Source organism: Aspergillus costaricaensis, assembly GCF_003184835.1.
Source record: "Aspergillus costaricaensis CBS 115574 unplaced genomic scaffold BO79scaffold_10, whole genome shotgun sequence".
In the NCBI taxonomy this organism is placed as follows: Eukaryota; Fungi; Ascomycota; class Eurotiomycetes; order Eurotiales; family Aspergillaceae; genus Aspergillus; species Aspergillus costaricensis.
This window is the reverse complement of record NW_020291810.1, coordinates 268,522-287,353: the sequence shown is the minus strand read 5'-3', so window position 1 is coordinate 287,353 and position 18,832 is coordinate 268,522. Positions and strand designations below refer to the sequence as shown.

General features: G+C 51.9%; 9 protein-coding genes across 9 annotated transcripts; 6 read left to right on the top strand and 3 right to left on the bottom strand.

Moving 5' to 3' along the window:
* The first annotated feature begins 460 nt into the window (after positions 1–460).
* On the top strand, positions 461–2,969 carry BO79DRAFT_262178 (2-dehydropantoate 2-reductase). The gene is made up of 6 exons (XM_025686562.1): positions 461–593; positions 674–1,005; positions 1,071–1,132; positions 1,186–1,401; positions 1,460–1,489; positions 1,768–2,969. Exons 1-6 carry the CDS (start codon positions 500–502, stop codon positions 2,777–2,779), a joined length of 1,746 nt encoding a protein of 581 aa, XP_025541338.1. The 5' UTR covers positions 461–499; the 3' UTR covers positions 2,780–2,969.
* BO79DRAFT_5680 (uncharacterized protein) lies at positions 2,970–3,688 on the top strand. Its single transcript, XM_025689432.1, has one exon. It carries the CDS (start codon positions 3,159–3,161, stop codon positions 3,615–3,617), a length of 459 nt encoding a protein of 152 aa, XP_025541337.1. The 5' UTR covers positions 2,970–3,158; the 3' UTR covers positions 3,618–3,688.
* An 867-nt stretch (positions 3,689–4,555) lies between these two features.
* Positions 4,556–6,754, top strand: BO79DRAFT_244401 (threonine/serine exporter family protein; the record flags this gene model as incomplete). Its single annotated transcript, XM_025685364.1, has 2 exons — positions 4,556–4,637; positions 4,720–6,754. The coding sequence occupies exon 2, from the start codon at positions 4,763–4,765 to the stop codon at positions 6,752–6,754; it is 1,992 nt and encodes a 663-aa protein (XP_025541336.1). The 5' UTR covers positions 4,556–4,637; positions 4,720–4,762.
* Positions 6,755–6,815: 61 nt separating this feature from the next.
* On the bottom strand, positions 6,816–8,374 carry BO79DRAFT_143324 (DUF895 domain membrane protein; the record flags this gene model as incomplete). Its single annotated transcript, XM_025678314.1, has 4 exons — positions 6,816–6,974; positions 7,027–7,123; positions 7,171–8,218; positions 8,284–8,374. 4 exons carry the CDS (start codon positions 8,372–8,374, stop codon positions 6,816–6,818), a joined length of 1,395 nt encoding a protein of 464 aa, XP_025541335.1.
* Positions 8,375–8,899: 525 nt separating this feature from the next.
* Positions 8,900–9,854, bottom strand: BO79DRAFT_262163 (uncharacterized protein; the record flags this gene model as incomplete). The annotated part of the gene is made up of 2 exons (XM_025686561.1): positions 8,900–9,443; positions 9,499–9,854. The coding sequence occupies 2 exons, from the start codon at positions 9,852–9,854 to the stop codon at positions 8,900–8,902; spliced, it is 900 nt and encodes a 299-aa protein (XP_025541334.1).
* Positions 9,855–10,148: 294 nt separating this feature from the next.
* Positions 10,149–11,841, bottom strand: BO79DRAFT_216076 (putative methionine permease; the record flags this gene model as incomplete). Its single annotated transcript, XM_025683297.1, has 4 exons — positions 10,149–10,284; positions 10,329–10,729; positions 10,772–11,494; positions 11,539–11,841. 4 exons carry the CDS (start codon positions 11,839–11,841, stop codon positions 10,149–10,151), a joined length of 1,563 nt encoding a protein of 520 aa, XP_025541333.1.
* A 913-nt stretch (positions 11,842–12,754) lies between these two features.
* On the top strand, positions 12,755–14,169 carry BO79DRAFT_262162 (zinc-binding alcohol dehydrogenase family protein; the record flags this gene model as incomplete). Its single annotated transcript, XM_025686560.1, has 4 exons — positions 12,755–13,006; positions 13,056–13,096; positions 13,141–13,586; positions 13,631–14,169. The coding sequence occupies 4 exons, from the start codon at positions 12,755–12,757 to the stop codon at positions 14,167–14,169; spliced, it is 1,278 nt and encodes a 425-aa protein (XP_025541332.1).
* A 594-nt stretch (positions 14,170–14,763) lies between these two features.
* BO79DRAFT_170344 (LLM class flavin-dependent oxidoreductase) lies at positions 14,764–16,297 on the top strand. The gene has a single exon (XM_025679525.1). It carries the CDS (start codon positions 14,811–14,813, stop codon positions 16,257–16,259), a length of 1,449 nt encoding a protein of 482 aa, XP_025541331.1. The 5' UTR covers positions 14,764–14,810; the 3' UTR covers positions 16,260–16,297.
* Positions 16,298–17,510: 1,213 nt separating this feature from the next.
* Positions 17,511–18,659, top strand: BO79DRAFT_192083 (PAF acetylhydrolase family protein; the record flags this gene model as incomplete). Its single annotated transcript, XM_025680870.1, has 1 exon — positions 17,511–18,659. One exon carries the CDS (start codon positions 17,511–17,513, stop codon positions 18,657–18,659), a length of 1,149 nt encoding a protein of 382 aa, XP_025541330.1.
* Between the last annotated feature and the right edge of the window lie 173 nt (positions 18,660–18,832).

The window sequence follows — 18,832 nt, the reverse complement described above, 5'->3', positions numbered from 1 at the left end:
GTATGTTATGATAATGATGAATTCAATTCTAGAATGTAATCGTATGCAAGTTACTTTCCGGTGGGGGTATTACCGTGATGTTTCCAATTACTCTTTTTATTGTTTTCCATATAAGAACCATTTCCCTAGAAAATTTGACATATGGTTTACTCCTAGGAATACTCTTATCTCCGCCGGACTTAACATCACAAACCCCTCCTCCCATGCAATCGCACCAATACTCCCCCTCCGGGGTCTGCAACGAAACGCGGCCCCGGCCCGTAACCGGCCTCCCAGGCCCACCGGTCTCTGCTTGAGCAATCCCGACCACCACGGGAATTGGTCACTACTTACTATCCCGTAGTTACTCGCTAAAAGCCGGACGGAAGCTATCTCCGGCAATGAGGATCTCCAGTCAGCCTACGTATAGATAAACAGATAACCCCTCTATTTACCTTCTAATCTCATCTCACTCAATTCCACCCAACTCGCCATCCAAGATACACCAATTTCCGAAACAATGACCTGCGAAGCCTGCCGCACCATCCCCCCCGTGATCTCCTCAGGATACACACCCAAGGGAACTTACATCCAAATCGCCGATCTCAAGACATGTACGTACACCCATCCCCCATTCATCCCATCAATCAATCTACAACCAAGTAAACTAACGTACCACTCTGAAACTCAATAGATATAACCGGCCCCCCAAAAGCCACCACCGGCATAATCGACATCTACGACATCTTCGGCCTGTCGAACCAAACTATCCAAGGGGCAGATCTCCTCGCCGCACGACTCAATGCCCTCGTCCTAGTGCCTGATTTCTTCCACGGCGAGCGCGCAGATCTCGCGTGGTTCCCGCCCGATACGGAGGAGAAGAAGGCGGCGCTGTTTGGGTTTATTAATACGAAGGCGGCGGTTAAGGACAAAGTGGAGGTGTTAAGGAGGGTGGCGGAGGATGCGAGGGGGAGGTTTGAGGGGGTGAGGAGTTGGGGGGCGGTTGGGTTGTGTTGGGGTGGAAAGGTAAGTATTTCTTTCTCTTTTCATAGTTGGATGTATATGGGTGATGCTGATGGTGGGTTTTGTAGGTTACTGCGCAGGTCTCCGGGCCGAATTCGCCGTTTGTTGCGACGGGGCAGGTGCATCCTGGGTATGTTTCCTTTTTCCATTGGGTTGGTGGAGGTGGTTGCTAATGGAAGATAGGTTCATGGATGTCGAGGAGGCTAAGAAGTTGACTGTTCCGCATATTGTCCTTGCGTCGAAGGATGAGCCGGTGGAGGCTGTCAAGGGATACGCTGAGGTCATTGCTGGCAATGGCATTGGGGGCGTGGTCGAGACGTATCCGACCATGTGGCATGGCTGGATGGGTGCTCGTGCTCAGTTGGAGACTCCGGAGGGGTTGGCGGAGTATCAGCGGGGGTAAGTTGTCATTCATACTATTACACAGTAGAAGAAAGAGTGTCTGACGACGATATAGGTACAATCAGCTGGCTGCTTTCTTCGAGAGGTATCTCAAGTCGGAGGCGAAGATCTAGAGGGTTATTAGATCAGTGGAAGGAGAGATGGTGGGTGGAATATATTACGAATATGTACATCACCCAGTATCATGTTTATGGGGTATTGGTTCTAGATATATACCTATTCCTGCCATCAATCAGATAACAAAGCTATATAGAATTTCATAGGTGGTAAAGTTGCTGCCCCGGTAGAAGACTCACCCAGCCGACCGACCCACGTGGTCGGGCGCAGCCGCCAACCAACTCCGACTCCCACGTTATCCCAGAGCAACCATCATATGATCATGACAGCCTCCCCCTCCGTCCTCGTCTTCGGCGTCGGCAGCGTCGGTGCCATTTACCTCCACCAACTGCAACGAGCCGGCTGCACCGTCACCGCCGTCTGTCGTTCCAACTACGACGTCGTCGCTCACTACGGCTTCACCCTGCGCAGTCCCCGCTTCGGCACCGTCACCTATCGTCCCGACCACACCGTTCGCTCCGTGCACGATTGTCCCCGCGATATCCAATACGACTATGTGCTTGTCACAACGAAGGCATTCCCCGGTCGGACGCCCTCCCTAGCGGACCAGCTTCGACCGGTGCTTGAAAATCACCCACACACCGCCATTGTCCTAGCGCAGAATGGTATCGACATCGAGAAGGATATCGCGGACGCGTTTCCCTCCAACCCAGTCATCAGCGGGGTAGTCTATCTGCCCACCGTTCAGACAGAAGCTGGTGTGATCGACCATGCGGAGCCGCTGGATCTCCTAGAACTAGGAACGTATCCGGCACGAGCACCAGAGGAACATACACGGGCGGCGAAGAAATTCGTGGAGTTGATGGTCAAAGGAGGCGGGGATGCGGTGCTGTTCGAGGATATACAAGAGGCAAGGTGGGCAAAATTGCTGCTCAACGCGGCATGGAATCCGATCTGTGCGTTGTCATTGTGTACGGATGGCGGGTTCTTGCTCACTTCGGAGCCGTTTGCGCGTGACTTGGCCTGGGGGATTATGATGGAGATTGTGGCGTTGGCGAGGGCGGTTGGGATTGCAGGGGTAGATGAGGAGGCGGCGAAGAAGAGGTTTGCATTGGCGGAGAGGAGGGCCAAGGAAGGGACAGGGAGGGAGATGAGTATGTTGCAGGATGTGAAGATGGGGAGACCGTTTGAGGTCGAAGCGATCGTGGGGAATGCCGTAAGACTGGGGAGGAAGTGTGGGGTGTCGATGCCCCGGTTGGAGACGGTGTATGCATTGGCCAAGGGGAGGCTGGATGTGTTAATGGGGTGTAGAGTTTGATGGGAGGTGGTCAGTGATCTACTCCAAAACAGTAGACGTAGATTGAATGGTGTGTGCAGGCTGCATGACAGATATCTGAGGCAGCGTGAAAGTGCCTGCTGCTGTGTGAATGCGGCCTTTCACCTGCATACCAGACGCGAGGGGGTGTTTACTCTTTGATACCAGTGACAGCAGGCAACCACCAGGCTGGACAGTGAATGCACTGCTGCCTCACTCAAATCATCTGGTCAAAGAACGCTCGACCAACAAGAGAACCCTCTTCCACTTCGCAGCCATTATTCTCTCACTACTACCAAACCTCCCACTACCATAAACATCCTCTCACTACTATCGAACCTCTTATAACTACTCCTTACTACTGAAATTACCCTGCCTTAAAATGGACGAATCACCCCCCGACTTCTACGACGTCTACCTCACCGAGCAGCACGGCGTGCGCAACCACCTGGCCATCTTCATCGAAACCATCCCCGACGCGGAACCCTTCTGCAACAGCGGTCGGCTCTACCATGTGGTGGGCACCATCTTGCGTGGCATGGACTACGGCCATCGCAACACCCCCGATCCCGAACTGCTGCCCGGTTATGTGATGGACTCGAAGCGCAAGATTGCCGTGATCGCCAGAGACGACGTGATCCGATTCGAGCGGGAATGTGCCGAGGAAATCCCACCTCCCCCAGCTCAATTGACCCTCAGTGGGAAGCCTTTGAACCGGGCCGTGCCTTTGTATCGCTGCACCGACTGGGTGGAGGACGTGGTGCATTTGGCCTTGGAACTGGGCATCTTCAAGAGAGATGGGAAGGAAGGCGAGTTATACTTTGGAACGGAAGAAGATTGACCAAAGGAGACTAGGAGGGTATCTAATCCAATTGTGTTGGGTGGAATGGAATGCAATAATACAATTGGGGATGGATGGGGTCCGGAGTGTGTCAAATAAATGGAAAGCAGCGACAGTATCCACCGGGTCTGGAATGACAAGTTCAGTTGGGGGGAAGCGAGAATGGCTGATGGCTAGAACCGTGGCTCAACATGTTCTGGAACGGAAGGGGAATGCAAAGCAGACAAACAGTGACATTTCCCGCCAACCACGGATAACTGGTCGGATGCAAGTGCCGAGTGGGTGTGGATACTTCCTTCATAGTACAGTTGACTGGTGCCGTTATTCCCGAAAATGAAGCTAGTCCAACAGTAACCCTTACTAGTCTAGTCCGTCAGTCATTTCAAGTTTATTCTGGTTAATACAGTCCATCCATCTCCTGGCTATACTTAGAATCTCTGTAATCTGGCTATAATTATCCCTCATTATAGTCCGATCGATCATATCTGGGGATAATATCCCAGCTCAATCTCCCCTTCCCCAGCTACTTACGATTCATGAATCGAACAGGGACTGCAACGGCCAGTGCCAAGGGGCGAAGCTTTGTGGTGGGGGCTGATCCGCCGTTGTTTCAGAAGCTCCTTTCCTTCAGGGGAGAGTCTGGCCCGAGGAATTCTGCTGCATCCTTCACAAATGAAGTGATTTCCCCGTGGAGACGTGTTCCCTCAATATTCTTCCTCAATGTTCATGGCATCCAATCTAGACTATTGCAGCATTGGACGTGTTCGTGGCCATCTACGTAGCGACTAGAGCGTCGAACCCCTCCCAATCGGTAGAGGGATCAGCATCTGGCCGGGGATAACATCATTTGCTCGGCGCTTCTCCTCTTTTCTAGTGGGTCAACACACCCCTTTAGTCGGAATTCTTTTCTTCTTGCTCTTCCCGCCAATTTTTATTCACTTTTCCCCGGCCCAAGTCGTGCCAACTTCTGCACCGCCGTTACTTGTCATTCGGCCGCTTCCTTTTCCCTTGCCACAGCATGTAAGTGCCCGTTCCGTGGTACGCTTTCCGACAGTTCAGGCACACCCAGGAACACTTCAGAAAACTGAGACAACATTTTCAGGATCCTCTCGTGATTATTGTCATTAGTATGCCTACGGCTCAGCATGTCCAGCCCAGTTGACGAATCCAAAACCCATCTGGGTCCTCCACGACGCGACACCGACCCCTCCAGTGACGACGACCGGCTGGGTAACCGATCGACCAACAATGACGAACGCCCGTTGACCCGCGAAAATCCTCCTCCGCCCGCGGGGGGTAACCAGTGGGGCGTGCTCTTCAAGGCCATCCGCGATGGCACTTCACAACTCGCTGAAAAACTCGGTCGTGATCCTGACGGCGGTGATGGACTGGACTCGGCCTGGCATCCGGAAGACTACGGATTTCAAGAGGATATCGAGATGAGAGAGATGCTCGCCGAGGAGGAACTTGAGGATGCTGCCTACGCCTCTAAGCTGCAGTCGGTGCTGGGTTCTGATGCCAATAATCTCGTCAAGAACCTGGGCTTGGGTGAGACGCCGTCGCGGACCAACAGCAATGATGAGAACCTGGTCGGAGGTGTGCTCTGGCATTTACTCAGTCATCAGATGGGACATAATCCGGAGGAAATTCATGACGATGGTGCTATCCCAGCATCGACAGAAGACGGACTGGCGCCGTTACCTACTGATCTGCGGAAACGTCGGAAGAAGAAGTGGTACGATGAGGATCCAACAAACGACAAAGAAGGGCGGAGGAAAATGAAGGAGGAGCTGTTGACACAAAAGATTGGCTCGCTTCTCACACGCCAGCGCTATATGATCCAGCTGTGTCGCGCACTGATGAAGTTTGGCGCTCCGACGCATCGTCTCGAAGAATACATGCAGATGACGGCCTACCGATTGCGCGTGAACGGTCAATTCATGTACATTCCCGGCTGCATGATTATCTCATTTGACGATCCCCTTACCCGTACTGCGGAGGTCAAGCTGGTCCGGACAAGCCATGGATTGGATCTTGGCCGACTCGGGGACATTCACAACTGCTACAAAAATGTCCTCCATGGCAGATTGTCGCCCGATGAGGCTCTCCCGGTGATGGACGATCTTCTTACGCGAAAGAGCCGGATTCATCAGGCATGGTTGTTGGTCTTGCTGTCCGGTTTCGCGAGTGTGGCGGTGGGTCCGTGGGCGTTCAGCGCGCGCCCGGTCGACATGCCCATCATCTTCGTCCTGGGCTGTCTGCTCGGAATATTGCAGTATGTGCTGGCTCCACGATCGGCGCTGTACTCGAACGTGTTCGAAGTGACCGTGGCTATGCTTACGTCGTTCTTGGCTCGTGCATTTGGCAGCATTTACTACTCCAACGGCGAGCCTATTTTCTGTTTCTCCGCCCTGGCAGAATCATCCATTGCACTGATCCTTCCAGGATACTCCGTGCTGTGTAGCAGTCTGGAATTGCAATCGCATCAGATCGTGGCAGGGTCCATCCGATTGGTCTATACTATTATCTATTCGCTTTTCCTCGGATACGGCGTGACAGTCGGTCTGACGATCTACGGGCTCATGGACGATAATGCGACCACGGCGACAACCTGCCCTTCACGAGATACCAATATCTACGGCAGCGTATACGTGCAGGAATTTGTGTTTGTGGCTGTTTACTGCGCCTTTGCCGCCATCCTCAACCAGGCCAAATGGAAGCAGCTGCCGATCATGTCCTTCATGGGCGTTGCAGGCTACACAACCTACTACTTTACCGCCAACCACTTGGACAGTCGGTTCGGCAGTACGATTGGGGCGTTCACGATCGGATTGTGTGCCAACCTATATAGTCGGGTGTGGCACGGACACGCTGCGGCGGCCATTGTGCCGGGCATGTGGACGCTGGTTTCGTCTGGTCTGGCCAGTAGTGGATCGATCATTTCTGGTCTGGCATATGCAGAAGCAGTGAAGAACGATACCGTTTCGGATTCCACCACAACCAAAACACAAGAGTCACTGGGAGGGTTGGCGCTGAGTATGGTGCAGACGGCGCTGGGAATCACAGTTGGTCTGTTTCTTTCCGCGATGGTGGTCTATCCAGGTGGAAAACGCAAGGGCGGTTTATTCAATTTGTGAATATTGCATCTATGTAGATAGCTTACTGAACATACTCTATGATCTATAATCCTTATATCTATCAATCACGTCCATAATCCCTCGCCACCTTGCGATCTTCCAGACTGACACCAAACTGGCGAATAACCAGCCACGCCGGCAGCAGCGAGATGCCCCAGAGGCCAAAGTTGAGATAAGTCCCACCCACAGAAGCCATGATACCGACACTGCTCAACCCATACTACACTCATCAGCACCATCCACAACACGTCTATCAAAAGTATTGCACTTACCGAAACAGCCTGCACCGCCGACTCCATCCCGCGTAACAACGCACTAATCCGCACCACCTCCTCCTCATCGGCCGCCAAATTGCCCACCACAAAGTACCTATCCCAGTTAGCACAGCACCCAACTCTCACCCCAGGGATACTCACAAAAACATATAATTCAGCTGAAACCCAGCAACCCACATCAAATACAACACAAACCCCTTCGCAAACCCCTCATCCACCCAATCAATCCCACTCCTCCCCTCGTTGGTATACTGCGTTGTGACCACCGTCGCCCAAACCCACCACCCACCCTGCAACCCCAACACCACAAAAAACGCCCCCCGACTCCTCGTCTTCAACCCAAACCGCCTCGTACTATCCAAAAACGCCCCCAACACATTCCCACACACCAGCGCCAACACGCCCGACAAGAAACTCCCCAACGCCCTTACCCGCACACTAAACCACAAATCCAAATACGTGAACATCACCGCCTCCGTATACGTCGCCTGCGCAATCAACGGCACGATACAGAGGAACTCCTTCCGCAAAAACAACCGCGTCATCGCCTTCACCTCATACCACGCGCTATGCGCAATCCGTAACTTCACCTGCATCCCATCCCGTCTCATCACCTTCCCGGGCTCCGTCAACAACAACCCCGCCACCGGCCCCAACGCCTGCAAGGCAATAAACACCCCGAAGACAGCATAACTCACACTCCCCGCTGTATTCCGATGCACGTTTAGTCCCAGATTAATCGCCCCGCCGAGGATCTGGCCCCCGACGCGGAAACTCAACCAGAGTCCTAAGAACCGGCCTTGGTTCTCTGGCTCCGGGTAGGATAGCGCGATCGCACTCTCCGCCATCCAGAATATCCCCGCTGATAGTCCACATACCGCTGCGCCGAAGAGAACTAGCCAGTCCGTTCCGAATCGGTTGTGTGTGTACAGTCCTGCTGCGTACGGCGCGTACCCGATTGTGCCGAGGATGAGCGTCCATTTTATTCCGACGAGACGGACGACGACGCTCCCGAAGAAACAGGAGAATACCATTAGTCCGAAGGTGAGGGCGTTTGCCGCGTCAACGAGGTAGGGACTTTCGGAACCACCGCCGCCGAGACTGTTCATTGCTGTCCAGATTCCCGGCGCGAGGAAGTTGCAGAGGCCGAGGACGAGGGCGTTGTAGGTTGTTGAGCGGTACCATTTTACTATTATATTCATAGTGTTAGTAGTCGGTATGGGGAGGGGGGAAGAAGTGGTTGTATTGATGTACCTTTGTGATCCCGACTCGGCTCGAAGGGGGTAGAGGATGGTGTATCTTGAACTTCCTCATCCGTTAGGGATGGTTGTTTTTCGAGTGACATTTTGCTCAAATGTCCACTAGTTATTAGTATAGATACAATCTAGTAGAAAACTCCCAGAGGGAAAATTAGGGTACATGCAAGGGTATAGTTAGTATATATACCCTCCGATACCAACACTACTACACGGCATAGATAGTACTCCCCGATCTCGGTAAGTATCCGTGATCCTTGCATGACATGACAGCAAGGAGCGCAATCCAACCACTGACATTGGGTATTGGGGTGAGGTGTCGGTCGAGACTGTCGTGGATGTTGCAGTTTGAGGGGGTGATTACGTGCTCGAGCACGGCATTTTAGTGTGCGTGGGGAGGACATGATTAGATAGATTTATCGATGTTGTTTAGTAGGTAGGTGATCGCGCAATATATGTCACTGCTTGCATGTATTACTTTGTGGAGCTAGTACTTAAGTGAACTAGTACGCTAAGTAGTTAGTAGGTAATATGTCCTGCCATTCTCCCATCATTATCCATGCTATCTATCCATCCTTATCGATAAGACCTAGTATAACATCAACCCTAACCACTTACACAGTAGTAGTAACATCATCCTCATGAAACACCAACGCCCTAACCTCAATACTCTCCCTCCCCTCCTCCCCCTCCGTCCCCGGCAACTCAAACGCACTATGCGGCACGCGTCTCGCCCGCCCATCCGTCTTCGAATCAAAGCACTTAATCAACGTCACCAGCTCCGGACCCTGTCTATACCGATAATACCACTTGACCTCGGGGTTCGGCTTGACCGCACATGTCTCGCCCTCGCGGTTGGGGTAGATTAGCTTCGTCGGAACGAGATCGCTATCCGGGACGGTATGGGCGTCCGCTACTGCTAGTGGATCGCGTCTCACGGTCTTGATGGGTCGCCACACATTAATAATCTGGTATCGGCCACGAAGCAGTCGGGGAGCGTCCTCCGGGAGATGGTATTCTACGCGGTCTTTGGCGGCGCGGTAGGATTGGTCGATGTGTACGCGGTTCACGGGGCCGCGGAGTTGGGAGCTCGGTGTGTTGGCTGGTTGGGGACGGCGGATGGTGTGGTCGAAGATGAAGATGCGGGAGGCGTTGGTTCTGATGGCTGGTTAGGAGTGGAAATGTGAGGTATAAGGGATGGGGATGGACGTACGCGTCTTTCAAGAGTTGCTCGGTTTCGGGGTAATATTCTCGCTTGATCTTTTCGTCGTCGAGAAAGTCCTTCTCGGCACTGGTGTGGTAGTAGAATTGGAAGCCGTTGCCGTCCAGCGTATAGTCGAGTTCGTGGCCGCTCACGTCGTTGATGGTCACTGGGATGGATATGCTGGGTCGGTCGTAGCTGCTTGGGACGCCTACGTAGGTTGGGGCCAGGTGGGAGCCATCGGGAAGTTCTCTGAGGAAGTTGAGGGTGGTGTGGGCGTGGTGAGGGCCGGAGGTGGAGGAGGGAGTGGGTTTGGAGGGGACGGTGGAGGCGTCTCCGGTGGGAGTTTGAACTGCTGCGGAGGCCATTGTATCCTAAGTAGCTAGATCGTCGCTAGTAATTTGATTGAATAGGGTTGATGTTGATGTCTGAATGTATTGTAGAGATATCCGGTGCAGATCCGGGGCAGTTATATATATGGTTTATCCGCATTTGTCAGAAGCACGCCATCCGAGCAAGATACTGCGTCTGGCGCTGATAAATCCAATCATCTATTCCAGTACTTCTGGCATGACATGCAAGGTCGCATGTGATGTTACAAATTATTAATATGTTGGAAACTGTCTTTGTGGCTTGATTTCTAATCAGGATCTACGATCCGATCAAGTATACGAACGCGCAAGCTTGGTAATCTTGGTCCCGTCATCCAGCACCTCATCTTCCTCTTCCAGTTTATATCCGCCCCAGCGTGGGAGTAGAACTGTCCAGATGTACCAGTAGAAAATTCCGAAGATGATACTGTTCTTGTTAGTCATGCTCATTGACGGCAGGGGTATACGTACACTCCCATTCCCACGATCGCATATGTCGCGTAGAAGAAATTAACATCGCTCTTCCCGTCTGCTGGAGGGAAAAATGGCGCAGAGAGTAAAGCGACGCAAACTACGACTCGTAGCCATACTGCTGGTAGCCAGGCCTTGAAGGGCCGTGGGAGAGACGGTTCGCGGTATCGCAGCAGCAGGAGACCCACTGTAACTGCGAGACTGAAGACCTGTCCTGGGTAGCCTTCAACATCGAGAATGAAGTTGTACACGTCTCCTTGGGGTGGAAGGGCGATGACCAGCAGAGAAGGTATATAGTGCACGATGAGGCCGCCAAGGGGAGCACCGAATGGCTTTGAGGACGACAAAACTCGAGACCAGGGAAGGAACCCCTGTCGGGCGATCTCTTGGTTTACGCGGGCCTATTCATTAGCCTCATTCACTGACATATCATAGAGACTTACCAAGGCGTAAGTAACTACCATGACATTGCCAGCAGCGGAAAGAGCGATGGCCAGGGGAAATAGTGTCCGTCCGATGTGGCTGCCAAACAGCCGCTCGAAGAGCAGACCAGCGACTAATTCTCCGCTGTTCTTGATATCTTCCAGCGGCACGACGAGGAAGTACGAAATATTGGCAAGAAAGTACAAAGCACCAGCGGTGAGAAGCGCCGCCGGACATACCGTTTTGATCGTCCGGATCGGATTCTTCACCTCGCCCAGAACGTTATTCACGTTGTTCAATCCCGCGTATGAGTAGAACACCTTGAACAAGGACGTGGACAGCAAGTTCCAACTCCAGTTGGAATCCTCCCACAATGTGTCCCACGAGAACACGCTGGTCGGTTCAGGGGTGAGAGCGTCAGGGTCACCGTGAGGGCGAAGCAAGATCACCCAAATACCGGTCAGGGAAATGGCACCAATGAGGAATATCTTCACCCAGCCGAATGCGTTCTGAATCCAGATGCCAGTGCGAAGAAAGCAGCCATGAATGATTGTGACAGCAGTCATCAACCCCACCGCTAGGGCTTTGTGCTGGAGCTCCGTGGGCACCACATTAAAAGCGAAGAACGTATACTTGGCGAATACGATGCAGTTGCTGGCCGTAAAACCCAGAACAACTGCCTGCACTGCGATCAGGGTCGACGCAAGAAACCGAGGACGCGGATAGGTATACTCCAGGTATACCTAGATAGACTTAGCTTGGTCTACATCAGGGACAGTGGAACTACCTTTTCTCCTCCTGATCGCGGCAGCATACAGCCATATTCCATCGACACGGCCAGCGCGCAGGCTGCCAGAACGGTCCCGACTGCCCATATCAATAGTGATAAGCCGACACTGCCGGCAGATTTGACGATGGTACCGGGTGTTGCGAAGATGCCGCTCCCAATAACTCGCGAGACTACCAGGATGTATGCGCTGATCCAGGTAAGATGTTTTCGCTGTCCTGTGGTTGGCAGGACATCACTGGGCACGTCATCCGAAGAGTCGCCAGGTACGCTCAATAGAGGTTGTCGTTCACCGTACGCCATCATGAATTGTGCAATATGAGATTAAACCCGACCAGCTATCAGTCAGGCGAGTTACCTTCATAAAGGCAACCTCGCTGAGCAGACGCTGACATTGCTTGGAAATCATGGCCGATTACTGGCAGGCACGTCATTCCGACCGCAGCTTGTGTGTTGATAAAGGGCCTGCTGATAGCCAGCAAGGGTGACATGGCGTGTAGGTCTCACGGGATATCAGATGCTGGGTATGTCAATGGCTTTCTACCATTACTCTGCATTTACGGTGATTCATTTACGATCGATCACAAGGAACTTGGAGACATCAAATATTCTTGTCCTGCCTCCACTCGACCTCGCCTACTGTGTCCAACCCAGCGACGATGTTGCTCCAAAAAATGGTACCGGTCGCTGTTCCTTGTCTCCGTATCACATCATTTCTGATGAAGTTGATGCCAGCGCAGGTTCTGATTCGCCGATCCCAGTCAGGGGTATGTACGTTGAGCACTCAGGGCTTCCGCGATCCCCTTGCAAGTCCGTACATCACCACGACACAAATATAGAAGCCCCACGACCAAGTCTCATTTTTTTGGCATGCTTCTATTCTTTTAAACCTCCCTCCTGGTTACCATAATGTGGTATTCGAACAGTTTGATGATGCCATCGGTACAAAACTTTATCACGCCATCCCGACCCCGCCCGGCGCAATGCAGCAACTGCCCTGAACCGCCAAGTGATCGCGAATCCAACCGGCATATGGCGCGCAATGCACGATTGCCACGGCTCTTATCTTGATCAAGGATCTGCTGGCCCGTGTCCGAGAGACCCCTCTCACTGGTGGTTATTTCTCGGCCGGGTAGGTATGCATATCTATAACTGCCCAAGTGACCTCACATTCAGTCGTCTGAAGCAAACTGAACAGTATCACTGAACTGCAATAATGACCACGATATCAACTTATACCCTCCCTGCATCGGTTGAGGAAAAGTACACCACGGTGTACCACCGGGAGTTGGTCTTGGAGCAGCGAACAGACCCTACTTATACTACCCAATCGGCACCCACTGCTTCGATCATACCAGCCAAGACGACTCAACGTGCACTGCTTCTACATGCTGCGGGGGAACAATATACCCTGGTGACTGATCATGCCATCCCGGAGATCTCTCACAAGGACGAGATCTTAGTTAAGGTACTGAATATCCTATCGTGGCTTCTCGTGGCTTGACTAACATCGACAGATTCAAGCAGTTGGGTTAAACCCTGTCGATTGGAAGGGCCCGTAAGTGTACCGCAGAAACGACACTTCTCAGCTAACACCATCAGAGCCTTCAACTTCGGCCTTCCCAGTCTACCATGGATCAACGGTCGGGATCTCGCAGGTGAAGTGGTTCGGGTCAACAATGAGAATAGTCGGGTTCGTGTCGGCGATAAGGTGCTGGTTCCATCGACAGACTATCGTGATATTCGGAAAGCTGCCTTTCAAGAATACGCCGTCGCTACCCACTTCAACGCTGCACGTATACCATCGAACTCCTGCATCCACGCTTCTGCCTCGCTCGGTGTTGCCTTTGTCGCTTCTGTCCTAGCTCTTGGTGTATCGCTTGGTCTTGACTTTAGGGGGTGCGCCCAGGCCCCGGGTCCGAATTTGCAGGATACGGTCGCTCAGCTTGATATCAACGATATACCCGCCGATATTCGTGGGGAATGCTTTTCATCAAGTGCGGTACCGGAGCGTCTCAGGAAGGGTGACTGGATTGCTATTTGGGGAGGTAAGTTGCCCCTTACTTATTCAGATTATCGCTGACTGTCATAGCATCCACTACAACTGGATACATCACCCTCCAACTCGCCAAGCTTGCAGGACTCCACGTCATCTGTGTAGCAGATATCGCCCGCCACGGCTCGCGACTTCATCAACTCGGTGCAGATGTTCTTGTTGACCGACAAGATACGGAACGAGCCGTATATATCATACGCGGAGTCACCGGGGGTAAGCTGCGGTATGCTGTTGACATTGTCGGGGCAGAGACGGCGACACTACTACAGCGCACACTCGACCATACTATCCGTGAGGACGGATCCCATTCCCATTTACTAGGGTTGACCGGTCTTCCAAAGGAAAGAAACGAGGCATTGGTATATCACACTGTTCCGATCAAGCTGTTCCACACATCGCCGACCGTGGGAGAGCAGATGGTCTCTTGGTTGGAGGGATTGCTCGAGACAGGAGCGTTGCAGCTGCCGGAGGTCGTTCGACATGAAGGCGGGCTAGGGAGCATCAATGAGTCGTTGGAGGTGTTGCGCAAGGGAAGTGTGTCGGGGAAGAGGATAGTTGTTGATATGGCGGAGTAAATGGCTGTTCTTTCAACAAAATTCCTCTCTTTCAGTTGTACATAGAATGGATATTATCATGCTACATATGCAATAAAATGATTTAGACGGATGAAAACGATTGTGGAATATCTCCTATGTGCACCGGCAGCATCTCCAACCCTACAAAATTACCATCCCGAACAACTCTACTGACCACAAAACCAACAAGATCGTAACTGAATCCCAAGTCAAACCCATTATCACACAATATCCTTATCAGATACTGACTAACAGCTACAACCGCAGTTACACAGCACCTCTACCCCTCCTTCCCCTCACTTCCGAGACTACCACAGTTGGCACCATCACCACCGCATCTGGCGCAATCACGCGGCAATCGCACGTCTTCCACTTGGCCTTGCATACAACCCGCAAATCACAGCCACTCGCATACCTTCTCGTCCGAGTACTACAACTGAGGGGCATTGTTATCACGGGCTATACTGACACGGGAGAAATTAGTGCAAGTTGCACAATACACATACGAGATACCCACTGTGCGACGACGCTTTATAAACTCACGCCCTGGCCTCGACACTGGAATAAATACTATCAATATTTTTTTTACAGTTCCCTCACTCAAGATCGACTATCCTGATTAACTCATCAAGTATTGCAACATGGGCTCCGCCGAGAAAAAACAACTCATCCTCAATGCCTTCGCGATGCAATCGCCATCACACCTGAACCCAGGCCTGCACCGCTACCCCAAAGACCAAGGCCACAAGTACACCTCCCTACAGAGCTGGATCCGGGTGGCACAAAAGCTCGAGGCGGCCAAATTCCACGCTATCTTCTTCGCCGACGTCCTCGGCGGCTACGACGTCTACAAAGGTCCCGCGAACCTCGACCCGACTATTCCTGCGGGCGCGCAGTTCCCTATCAATGATCCGCTGTACAGTATCCCCGCTATGGCGGCTGCTACCGAGACGATTGCGTTCGGTGTGACTGCGTCGACGACATATGATGCGCCGTACGCCATGGCGAGACGCTTCTCTACTGTTGACCATTTATCCAACGGTCGGGTGGGATGGAACATCGTCACGTCGTACTTGGAGTCTGCGGCACGGAACTTCGGATTGAATACCCAGATTGAGCATGATGAGCGGTATCGCATTGCGGATGAGTATCTCGATGTGACGTATAAGTTGTGGGAGGGGTCATGGCGCGATGGGGCTGTGTATAAGGGGGAGGATCGCGATGGGGTGAAGGGGTATGCGGACCCTAAGGCTGTGAGACAGATTCATCACAAGGGGAAGTACTTCAATGTCCCCGGGCCGCATCTGTGTGAGCCGAGTCCGCAGAGGACTCCGTTCTTGTTGCAGGCGGGTACCTCGTCGGCGGGTAAGGCGTTCGCGGCGAAGCATGCCGAGGCGATCTTTTTGAATGGACAGACGCCGGAGTTGGTCAGGCCGAGTGTTGCTAGTGTGCGGGAGCAGGCGAAGGCGCTGGGACGCGATCCCGCTGGGATCAAGATTGTCGCGGGTGTGTTGGTCATTGTGGCGGAGACGGATGAGGCTGCGCATGCCAAGTTCGAGGAGTATGCGAGGTATGGCGATCGCGAGGGCGCGTTGGCGCTGTTTGGAGGCTGGTCTGGGTATGATTTGTCGACATACGATGATGAACAGGATTTCCGATTCGTGGAGCAGCCAGCGGTGCGGAGTATGGTTAATCACTGGGCCAGTACGGTGCCGGGGATGGAGGGGAAGAAGTGGAACAAGAAGACCATTGCGGATTATTTGATTATGGGTGGCAATGGATGCAAGATTATCGGTGGACCGAAGACAGTCGCGGATGAGTTGGAGAGATGGGTGGAGGTTGCTGATGTGGATGGGTTTAATCTCAGCTATGCCAGCATCCCTGAGACGTTTGATGACATTATCCAGTATCTCGTGCCGGAGTTGCAGGCACGCGGGATCTTCCACACGGATTATGCAGTCAAGGGCGGCACGATGCGCGAGAATATGACGGAGCAGAAGGGACAGACGAGATTGCCTGAGTCGCATCCGGGCGCAAAGTATTTTTGGCGTGAGGGCGAGGAGGTGCCTAAGTATGCGGAGGGTCAGTGAGACGGGTTGACATGATAATGTAACGATAAGCAGAGAATGAGATGAAACTGTCGAGTATTTTTCTCTATGCGTGTGATAGATTCAGTGTGATCTTAGCTTCCAATTCGACTGGGAAATTGTCAGTCGACATCGGAATAGCCCGATAAACAAGAAACCTTGAAGATAAGGGCTTCGTGTACGTCACCCTTGGATGTAAATCTCTCATAAAGAATAAGCATGGTGCCAGAGCCGAGATCTTGCCTATGCCACAGCACAGTTCTTGTGGGTTACCACATCTGTAGATTTCAATGGCCACCGCAAAGCTAGTACAACCTGGGGTAGCGCTCGGATAAGTCGGGTCAGCTTGGATCGGGCATTCAACCGATCTCATTCCCAGAACAATAATTCGCGCATACACTCATGTATTGAGTTTGCAGATGGAAGAAAGACTATAGTTGGGAATTATGGTGACAGTATCTCATGCATCTTAGATATATGTGGTTAGGTTCGGGTGGAGCAATTTTGATGATATGCTGGCTGTTCGTCTCTGTCAAAGTGTTTTGAGCCCTAGGACGCTGCATGTATGGCGTTTATCAGATCGTCAGGGGATGGCATATTCAGAAGCGGCTTGAATTGCCTGTTGGAGATAAGGATATTGTCGCTCAGTGAGGGATTTGTTCCCTCTTGCTGTGCCAATGATGATGTACACTGGAGGAATCTGTCACGGGCATCCGTTAGGCGTCCCATTTTGATTCACTGAAATGCCGCATATGCTAGTGATGTTCCACTAGAATCAAGCGAGATGCTTATTGCTAGTCTTTCTTCGTTACTTACGGAGCCATAGCTGGCTGGTGTCTCATACTGCCCCATTCAACCTCAGTCAGTTTCTTTAAGATTATACTAGTCAGTGATATACTACCAAGTGGTTAGCAGGTACATGATCCATCTCTTATGTTACAGTACATTACAAATGAGCAAATGCATGATGATATAGCTCAAGGCTATGACCAATAAAAGTCCCCTCTAAGCTGCCATGAGGTCAAAGAACCTCCATCGGGCAAAAGCATCACACGCCAATCATCCACCACGGGTTCCCTTTGTGCTCCACAACGGGGCAAACCAAGCATTGAGATACCGAAAGCAGAGATCTATCATCAGCGGGTATCTGCAACATCGCAACTATAAATACAGGCCTTTGGCTGCTATTCAACATGACGATTTCACTCCAGGCTCATCTGTTGTTATCTATCTATATCGTCAAAAGCAGCTAAAATGGTTCCTGCCATCCTATGCACCGGCCTTTTGCTTCTCGGTCTCGGCCAAGCAGCAACCGTTCCTCTTCCTCCAGGCACTGGACCATGCGACGTCACGCTGAAGGCCAGCGAACTAGTCGACTGGTCTCGAACCAATCCATTCAACCCAAAAGGGGGGAAACGTGCCCTCATGGTCACGACCTTTACACCCTTCAACTGCGGGAGTGTGCTCTCTGAATCCTACATGCCAAATGCAACAGCAGCATATGAAGATGAGACTTTCCAATCTTTTGGACTACCTGCAGGAACGTTCGAATCCTTTCGCCTCCAGACACAGCAGCAGCCACTCTCCCCAACTGTCAACGAAAGTTACCCAATAGTGCTCTTCTCGCCCGCTCTGGGAGTATCAAGATTGATGTACACCTCGCTGCTTCAAGACATTTCCAGTCACGGATTTGCAGTCATCTCCGTCGATCATCTGTATGATGCCAACATCGTGGAATTTCCCGATGGTAGTACGGTGATTGGTATCCTCGAAAACACTACAACAGATGCACAATTCACTTGGGCAATGAACGTTCGGGTCCAAGACATGATCTTTGTTTACAACCAGACTCGCAATGAGACGGCAGTCAATGAAATATTCCCCTTGTCACTGAAAAATCCAGACCTACTCTCTCTCGACCGAGTATCAATCACCGGTCATTCCCTCGGCGGAGCGACAGCCGCGCAGACAATGTTCGTTGACAACCGATTCGTCGGAGGCATCAATTTAGATGGTACTTTCTGGGGATCCGTCCTTGAGAAAGGACTGTCCAGCCCGTTCCTAATGTTCAGTAACGCGAACCACACTGCGGAAACAGATCCTAGCTGGGGAACATTCTGGTCGAACCTACGAGGATGGAGATTGGAGCTACGACTCGCACAGTCTAAGCACTATTCCTTTTCCGACTTACCGGTACTGGTGGATTCTCTGAGTATCTCTGATGAACTGAAGGAAATTGCTCAGGAAACTTATCTTGGCACGATTGGCGCTTTGCGGGCTAAGAATGTGGTTGTGTCATATATGGTTGCTGCCTTGCAGTATTTTGCTTATAGACGCACATCGGATCTACTGAGTGGGTCATCCGCGGCATATCCTGATGTCACTTTTGTACATTCTGCCTAGTCTTTGGGTGCTGATATATGCATATTATACAAAGGTAATGCTTATGCAGTAGTGCTGTGTGATAGGCTTACCATACATCTGAATAGCAATCAGACTGAAGCATATTATGGCTCATAGTAGGCAGAGTCCGAGATAGATAGAATTGCTGAATTTAACAGTGTTCCACTTGTATG